Genomic DNA, 9,727 nt, shown 5'->3' on the forward strand with positions numbered 1-9,727 from the left:
ATTATGTCCACTGCTGGTTCACGTTGCACCTCCTCTCCTCTTCAGCATGGACTGCATCTATTCTTGTCATTTGAGACTGACAAAAAAGGGCATTCCAGTCTCGATCCATCCACAGAGAATTAGACCATACGGAGGACAGTAAGAAGACTGGAATTGTTTTTTTTTTTTCTGATGGAAATGTACAGGTTTGCAAAAGAGAAAGAAAAAAGAGATTTTTTTTAATGTTTAAGATTACACTGAAATAATAGGGCACACAACAGGTTGTTGAACATGGTACACATTGAACACCAGTCAGCCATCTGTGTTTCTGTAGATAGTAAGTGTGCTTAACATCCTCAAACTTTCATGGTAAATCAAGCGAAAAGTGTTGTTCATCCTTTTTGAGTTCTAGTTCCATTTGCCCTGGACCTCGCCGGTGGGGATGTGCACACTACTACAACTACTTTATGAAATCAAGTGAAAACCCACCTGTAATAATTCATAGGATTAAAATGTCTGCTAAATGAATACATGTAAATGCACATGTCACCAAAACCAATCAATTATAGTGTGTGCAGCTTTAAATAATGCCATCTGTCATTGGTGCTATGATCAGGACTTGTTCCCATTGTGTATGCTTGTCTACCTAGCAAGACCAAGAAACAAATGTCTTGTTTTTAAAACCTCAGACATACGCTAAGGTGAGTCAAATACGGCATCAAAAGCACACCTGCCACTGAATGATTTCCAGAAAGAACTGTGACCTGATAAACAGAACAGACCCAGAGAGCAGTTATAACTCCAAGGCAATAAAAGGCTGGGACTCAATGGCTTTCAATATGATGTGCTGCAAAGCCCCTGTTAGATTTGCAATTCCCTCGTGCACTCCGTGGCTATTGCTTTATAAAATGACTGAAGACATGAAGGACTAGTGATAATGTCATCTATAATTCTGGTAAATAGAGCCATTTCATTTTGGGAGATTAAAAAAAAGTGTGTGACTTTAGTCACTGCCTTTGGTCTGGCAAACAAGCCTACTGCCTGGATTGTGAAAGGGGGAGCTATTAAAAAACTGACCACGATGAAGATGGAGAGGTGAGGGCACTTGGGTGGGGTGAAAGATGGTGATGATGGTAGCTTGTCAGACTGGTGGTCAGTACAGACGTTGAAAAGGATGAATCATCAAGCTTAAAAGCTCAAAAGGCCACTGTATGACGCTTGTCCATTTCCAAGTGGAACCTATATAATATGTAAAATTCAGATAACTTATTGGTGCAGTGTGTTTGGACAAGCCTTAGAAAATGATGATACCATAGCTGGAACCAGCAGATTATTTTGTCACACACAGTGGTAATTTCAACACGCTAATTGGTCAACCTCTACCCTATGAAATGCAGGCACTGTGAGGAGGTTTTTTTCAAACTTAACACCCCGCCCCCCTGGCCTTTCACTGGTATTAAGCTGGTGTCATGTAGAATTGGATATTGCTCCAAAGTAGTGGTAAACCAGCCATACGATAATTACTTGCTAGATTGCTCAAATAGATCAATTGCTTGTTTGGAATCCGCTGTGTAAAGATAAAAACTAACAACAATGGTTTTATACAAAAAACTGAGCTTTTCTTCGAGCTGTTATGTTATGGTCTCAGTGAAAAAAACATCAAATGTAGTCCACCTTGAATTTTATTACAATAACCCATGATTTTTCAGTATCACTACTACTGCCAAGATAGCATTTGACACTAATTTCACAAATACTTTTATTTTTTTCTCTGTACTTGACCCTTTTGGCCAGGTCTAAAGCATCCATTAGACTACAAATCATCACCATAGACAGTACATCAAACAAATGCAATAATGTTCTTTCTTTTTGTTTCATACAGATTCATGAATAAATATAACACAGAGAGATGTCTGAGCAACTGCCACAAGGCACGGTTATTGTCACAGCACAGTCAACATGAAACCATCACATGTGTGACCTTGAAACAATCAAGGCCTAGTCAGACGTTAAATGAGCTTATCCACGCTGCTTTTTTCCACTGACAGAGGGATACGGAGGGGTCCATTACTGTCACAGACGCCAGGCAACCACCAAGCGGGTCTTGCGCTACGGAGAAAGACAGAAGAACAGAGAGACCACAGATTCCCAGGAAATAAACATTCGTCTTCGCCACTAACTTGAGTACAAACAGCATTACATAAGGAGGACCAGGCTGATTCGTGACTCACTCTTGGACACCCACAAGGTCCCTGAGAAATGCACAAAGGGTTATATATTTATGTATCTAAGACATGACCCTTCTTAGGTAAGGTATATATCACATACTGTACAAGGTAAACAGACTCATTCTCTCCTGGTCTTGACATGAAGGATATGGTATGGTAATGTGCACATTCAGAAAATACAATTCTGGATTTATTCAGCCTATTGGCAGCCTGTCACTTCTGAGCCATAGAGACATTTGGTCCCCAAAGACAGTTAAATCAGTATGTTTTCTGCCTTTTACTTAAAATAGACCACTGCTGGACCCAACACACTCACACAAGGAATTTAAATGAAACAGACCACTGTTTCGACCCAAAACACACAATGCAATGTAATATAATGAACTGGTGCAGAGTGTCCATTGAGATATTAACAGATTCCCCAAGACACAGAGCAAGAATATATTAGATTCACAGTAATACTGTAACAAATGATCACTAGTGACTTTCACCTTTGCCTATAAAAAAACAATATTACAATTCAATCTGAGATTACATGTCACAAAGTTGATTATTTCAAGACTTGTTCCATAGGTCTGCTGGTAGAGAATGATGCCACTGCTAAATGTCAATAAAAAACAATATTACAATTCAATCTGAGATTACATGTCACAAAGTTGACTATTTCAAGACTTATTCCATAGGTCTGCTGGTAGAGAATGATACCACTGCTAAATGTCAATAAATTAAGTTAGTTTATATATTCAGGTACTCCCCCACTCTGATAGCATTTCTGTAACACATGAAAAAAACAGCTTATTGAAAGTTTGAAGTTACTCCGCCCTCACACACAGCAGGGGCTACAAAAGACAGGCCTATTGTATGACATAAAATGTCACTAACAGTGTCAATATCATAGCTTCCTCATCACTGTACTGTTGTTTAACCAACAGCAATTGACAAAGGTTCACTAAGCTTGTGAAAATCATTCTCCTCTATTTGGCCTCAGTTTGTTAATACAGGAAATGCATATAAATAAATGCTCTATGTTAACTCATTAAGTGCCATTACGTTTTTCCTTCCCATGCATTGAGTGCCAAAAACGTAATATTACGTTTTTAGCTTTTTTTTTTAATTACGAAACTAGACACTCTAACACACCCTATATGTGATTTTGGGAACTCTGTGATGAATGGAAATGAAATATATGACGATCGAAAACTCATGAAAACGCACAATCTGGACATTTCATCTGGACATTTAATCATAACTCGGTTGCCGCTTTGGGTCGAATCAGTGACGCATGCACGTCAGGTCAAAACCAGGCCATTTTCGTGGGTCTATCACTAGGTGGCAGTCTCGCCAGGTCTCGCTGATCACTTCCAGGAAAGTTTACACAAGTAAGTAACAGGCAACACTTCATATTTCATGAAAGACGTTATATCTCTATTTCTTGAAAAAAAAAAAACAGCGATTTTGATGAAAACTAGCCACTGTTTAGCTTGGGATTTCTCAGGAACAGAGGCGTTGTAGAAATACAAGGTTTGCACCCACTGAGAGCTTAAAGTCTCACCTTTTAATCGAGCCATTGTATGTGTTCATAGCTATAACACAGAATATGCTGTGGCTGTACAAAAATCATCAACAATGGTCTAAATTGCTGGCACTCTAGGACAAAGCTCCCGAAAACAGCTTGGCATTCAATGAGTTAAACACATAAGTAATAGGCCTATAAAATGTATCAAAGCAAGTGGCAGGCCTTGTCTCAACTGCAATGAATATTCCATTGCATTGGAATTCCAATGATTTTAACATTCACAGATTTGATCCAGTTGATTACAGAAAGAATGACCAAAACGTCCAAACATTTTTGAAGAAATTATGTATCCGTTCGCATGACTGACATAGAACCATGACTAGCTCTGTGGCCGTTCTGGTAGTGCCTCAACAACAATCACCTAGCTTCACTGAAACCTCAAAGCTCCACAGCCTAGAAGCAGGCGACCACTGGAAGCCATCACTAAACATCGTTTTGTTGTAGAACACAGAGCACTCATCAAGCGACAATAACTACAAATGTGCTCTTTTTATGCAACCACTTTTTAACACATTTGCATGAAGGTGCTATGTTACATTAAATGTCACGAAAGCCTTGGTCACTATCGCTTGTGGATTGTTTGGCCTCCTATCTTTGATGACATTCTCGCTGAGATTGGAGGTTTCACTGGAGCCTGCCAAGCTAACTGCGTGAACCTGTTGCACGACATTGACCCTGTTGACGACCCTTTTTCTGAGCGCACAGCTGAACACCTTCTGAAAGCCTTTGCGGAAGTGTTTGGAGACCAGTGCGTACACGATGGGGTTGACACAGGAGTTGGTGTATGCCACCAGGTGGGAGAGGATACGGAGCACGTAGGTGACGTGGTTCAGCGGGAAGTGGCCGAACCACATGCAGAGGATGACCAGGTGGTGCGGCAGCCAGCATAGGCAGAATAGCGCGGCCACGATGATAATCATCTTGGTCACCTTGCGTTTTGCTCGCTTGGACGCCGACATGTCCTCCACGGGGTCCACCGTCGTCCACAGGTATCGGATGGTGCGCGCGTAGGTCAGGCTGAGCACCAGCACAGGAATCAAGTATCCGAAGACGAAGGTGCTCACATCCATGGCCCGGCGATGGTGCATGTCCCAGGCCGGGATACACACTGTAGTGCCGTCTAGGTCCATTTGCTGGTAGTAGCTCAGATATGGTCCAGAGAAGACCAGAGACAAACCCCACACCAGGCAAATCGACGTGAGGGCATTTTTAGGGGTCCTCATTTCCCGTGAGCGCAGAGGGTAGCGAATGGCCAGATACCTGTTCAAAAATGAATAATATTATACATCATAACCATTTTTATGAGATATTTTTACCAAATATGATTTTTCATGTGACAGTATAGGCAGCATGACAATTACAGTAAATATAACTACTTAGGAATATTATGTTATCTTAAATTAGTATAACATACCTATATATATTGACTTTTTACCCTTTCCTTGTTTAGTATTATCTACAATCAAAATCGCTTGAACAGGGACAGATAAAATAATTACAACATCTGTGATAAACTTTAAGAGAATAAGTGGCGATACTGGATAGCGCAATGAAGACGCACCTGTCCAGCGACACAGCGGTCAGTGTGAAGATGCTGGCATACATGGTGAGATATATGATGAAGTGCACCGCCTTGCACACAAATGGACCGAAAACCCATTCGTCCATAGTATAGATCGTTGCTTGCAAAGGCACACAAAATACAATGAAGCAGAGGTCCGCGATGCATAGATTTAAAATAAACAAGTTGGTCGTCTTCGTGTTCATCTGTCCATTGCGCAAAAGCACGGCAAGTACCAAACAGTTTCCAACGGTGCCAACCAGGAAAATTAAGGAAAAAACTAGAGAAATTATAATAGATTCTGATTTCCAGTGCACACTTAAAAGGTTCTGGTGCGAGAAATTCATAGTTTTTAAATTCCGAATTCATTAAGCAGACTGCGAAGGGCGCAAAAGGAGCATCTACATAGTCAGACCTCTAATTATAGATAAATAAAAACTGCGTGGCGTAATGATTGCGAAAAACGCACGGGCTTCCCTCACTTCAAATGGCATGAACCCCTCTTCCATGCACGCGCGCTTTCTCGCTTGTTGGAGAAGAGGGACCACTAGAACACAAATGAGACATACTTCGTGTCTCCACCCACGTCATTGAAATGCTATCTCAAGATGAATGGCAATCCATGTAATTAAGCATAGTCTTCTCCAGCTGAGTATTTCTTATTAAAGCATGCATAATGTTACTGCTCCAGCCATTAGATAGCCACAGCCTTAAATTATAATGCACAGGCTATTTTATTGCATAATTATACACAACTACCTCAAGACATTTGGAAACAGAATTCTTTGTTATTCATTCATTTTCCCTAATTAATTTGTAGGGTGAAGTAAACTAGTTTTATCTGAATATCTGGTCAAGATAAGTTCACCTTATTTTCACTGAAATCAAACATATCATAATGATATACTAGTAGCAACACTGTCTGAACCATCCATGTGCTTATGAATTAATATTCAATCACAAAATATTTGGAGAGGAGTGCTTCCTGGACCCAAATGCTGTTTGAGGTGCTCTTTGGATGGGAACCTTTCCAAAACAGTTAAAAAACCTCCGTAGCACTCCATTTTTGTGACTAAGCCATGCAAGTGAAGGCTTTTAAACTATTATGAAATGGAGTGTCTTGGAGTTTTTTCTTGTTTTGGATAATATTGTATAACGTCTACAGTAGCCTAGGATCATGCTTGAATTTGTATAATGTGTGCAGCAGTAGCCTACTTATGCAGGCAAGGCAAAGAAAAAAAGATCTGCATGTTTTCTGCCTTTTACTTAAAATAGACCACTGCTGGACCCAAAACACTCACACAAGGAATTTAAATGAAACAGACCACTGTTTCGACCCAAAACACACAATGCAATGTAATATAATGAACTGGTGCAGAGTGTCCATTGAGATATTAACAGATTCCCCAAGACACAGAACAAGAATATATTAGATTCACGGTAATACTGTAACAAATGATCACTAGTGACTTTCACCTTTGCCTATAGGCAAAGAAAAAAAGATCTGCATGTTTTCTGTTTGCTCGATGTCACATTGAAATACTTCACTCCAGAGCTGATCACTGGCACCAAGTGAAGAGCTTTCAAACTATTCAGCTGTTGATTATGTTCTACACAAATAAAAATGGCTGAAGAGAAATATTGAATATCAGCATATGTATGTGAGTCAGATTGGAAAGAATGCTCTTTTTTAGTCTAATAAAAATATAAATTAGGAAGTCTGCAATCTCTTCTAAGGGGTGTGTTGCTTAGCAACATCAACATAAAACAAGAAACATTAAATATATTGAAACAACAGAGAAAAGAGCAAAACAAACAAATTAAAGGGTAGAGTTAAAATTTGCATTTGCTTCATGCCTTTTAATAATAACAGTAATTTATGCAGGACATTTATTAATTTAACAAAGTAATGGTTTCATGGCTGTTTTCAGGCACAAGCATGATAAGACCTACTCAACAGTTAGTCATTGTTATTATACTCTCAGTCTTCTTAAGATAGAATCTTACTTTTTACAATGTGCATTTAAAAAAGAAAACTACTGGAACAACTATCAGTCAAGTTACTGGAACAACACACGAGTAGTCAGGCGACTGCAGTGAGTGCCCTTGCCTTTGTCACACAATATTATATACCAAAGCGACATCTACGTCATGCCTGTTTTTGTTAACTGCAGTTGTTGTGATACATGTTACAGTAATTGCTGCAACACAATTTCCCTTTGGGACTGAATCAGGTAAGTAAGTATCTGTCTACCTATCTGTCTTTCTATCTATTTATCTATCTATCTATCTATCTATCTATCTATCTATCTATCTATCTATCTATCTCACTATCTGTCTGTCTGTCTGTCTATCTGTCTACTGTATCTATCTGATGTGTGACTGCCTTCTAATGTAACTTCAGATAAGAAGTGGAGAGATTGGTTCAGTTGAGATGTCCTGCAGAAGCAAGATTGTAATTTATAGTAATACTTATCATTATAGTTTTTTTCAATTTCTTTGATGCATTTCTTGATTCATCATTACAGTTTTTCTCAGTCGCTTTAGTACTTTTCTCACATCACTATTAACATTTGCACAGCAGTTAGTGCATTTCTCAAAACAATTAGTGCAAACTGCAAAACCTGGTGGATAACCTGCAAAAGCACGTCACTTGCTCAAAATGGATAGTCCATTCCTCAAAAGCAAGTATTTATGTCAATGAAACTGCCAGTGTCATCAAAATAAAGTCTTGACTTTTGACACCATCACAAGATAGTCAAATGGCTTTGTCATGTTTTCATTACGACAGTTTATGCTCTCAGTGTTTTCCCATGCAAAAAAAGTTCAGAACTCGGTGACACTATACTGAAAATGCTCAAGACAGCACTATACAGCATTTGTACAGTCATTTGAAAACTACAGTTAAGTTACAAATTGCTGTAGTTAGGGGAGTAAGTGAGTACAAGACACTGAATATGTACGTTTCACAATTTTACTGTATATGCTCTTTGCAATTCTACAGCATTGTGACAGAATTTGATAACTAGTTCACCAATTTTGTATGTAATGACTCAAGCAATGAAATGAAGACTATTAGTTTTATTGGGAACGACTATTCAGCATCCATAAGTATACAGTAGTTCATTTTGACTGACATGACAAAGCAACTGATACATGTTCAAAAGCATTTGCAATTTGTTCAGAGGAAGGAGAAATTGCTACTATGACGTGCACAAATGACTAAATGTTGTGGAGGTTGAACTAATAGTTATGAGAATTTTCATTCTGATCTGAGAAAAGCACCAAAGTGACTGAGAGAAACTGTAACATTTGGAAAACAGCAAGTGAATTTCTCTAAACAAATTGTACAAACTGCACCACACAGTGGATTACTTGCAAAAGCACACAATACTTGCTCACAATGCTTTGTTTGTCTCAAAATATTTATATATTACAGTAGTATTTATGCCAATCAGCATGTCAGTGCCATCAGAATGAGAAGCTCCTGTGTCACTGATAAGAACAGTGAAGATAGTCAAAATGATTAGCCATGTTGTCAAAATAGCAGTTTACTCTGTAAGCATTTTTTTTAATGAAAGTGCACAAAGCTACAGTTGTTTTATTCTTTCAATTTTAACAGTAAAAAGTTACACATTGTGGTATGTGAGGTATGATTTACTGTGATTTACTGTGCACCTTTACTGTACTGTTTGTACTGCAGTTCGTTGCCAGACCATACCATTCACACTGTGGGCCACACAAGAGAAAAAGCCCAGACTATTTTACAGTACTGCAGTTCTTTCCAAACAACGTGTTAGAAATTTCACTTTTTTACATTACATGTTACATATGTCAACTGGTTCAATACTTGCATGTAATGAATCAAGCAATGAACTAAAGGCTAATTGATTCTGAAGGGAAAGATTATTCAACAGAGAACCTGCATGATATATTTTGATCAACACGACATTATATACTGTACATTGATCGTGTAAAAAGAGCAGACAATTGTACACAATCAATTGCATTGATGTACCAAAGCGTTTGCTGTTTGTTCACAGGACAGAGAAATTACTTTCATGGTGTGCACAACTGACGTGGTATATGATGTGGAAGTTGAACTAGTCGTTTTGAGAATTTCAATTCTGATCTGAGAAATGTACTAAAGGTAGTGAGGAAAAGTTGGAACTCATTTCTCAAAAAAGCGATACTTTACTGTGAGTTTTTATTGCAGCTGAAAAATAAAGTCTTGAATAAAGGATGTGGGCAAGTGTTATTCCTCTCACAGTAAATGCACTTCTACTTATTTCAGATATGAAAGACTACAGATGAAACATTTTAAAGTAAAAAACCAAGCTGTCAAAAGTTAGTCACACAATCAGTGAAAGGGAATCTTACAGG

General features: G+C 38.6%; 1 protein-coding gene across 1 annotated transcript; it reads right to left on the bottom strand.

Moving 5' to 3' along the window:
- Window positions 1–3,905: 3,905 nt before the first annotated feature.
- On the bottom strand, window positions 3,906–5,807 carry LOC121699705 (galanin receptor 2a). The gene is made up of 2 exons (XM_042082049.1): window positions 5,345–5,807; window positions 3,906–5,043 (listed from the first exon to the last, which is right to left on the bottom strand). Exons 1-2 carry the CDS (start codon window positions 5,689–5,691, stop codon window positions 4,311–4,313), a joined length of 1,080 nt encoding a protein of 359 aa, XP_041937983.1. The 5' UTR covers window positions 5,692–5,807; the 3' UTR covers window positions 3,906–4,310.
- Between the last annotated feature and the right edge of the window lie 3,920 nt (window positions 5,808–9,727).

This window comes from Alosa sapidissima, chromosome 24 (assembly GCF_018492685.1).
Source record: "Alosa sapidissima isolate fAloSap1 chromosome 24, fAloSap1.pri, whole genome shotgun sequence".
In the NCBI taxonomy this organism is placed as follows: Eukaryota; Metazoa; Chordata; class Actinopteri; order Clupeiformes; family Clupeidae; genus Alosa; species Alosa sapidissima.

What these genes read in the sequence shown, in the direction of transcription:
- LOC121699705 (XM_042082049.1), bottom strand. Translation starts at nt 5,691, where the DNA reads ATGAATTTCTCGCACCAGAACCTTTTAAGTGTGCACTGGAAATCAGAA. An exon ending in ACCGCTGTGTCGCTGGACAG is followed by an intron (nt 5,044 to 5,344) that starts GTGCGTCTTCAT and finishes ATTTTTGAACAG; the next exon opens with GTATCTGGCCATTCGCTACC.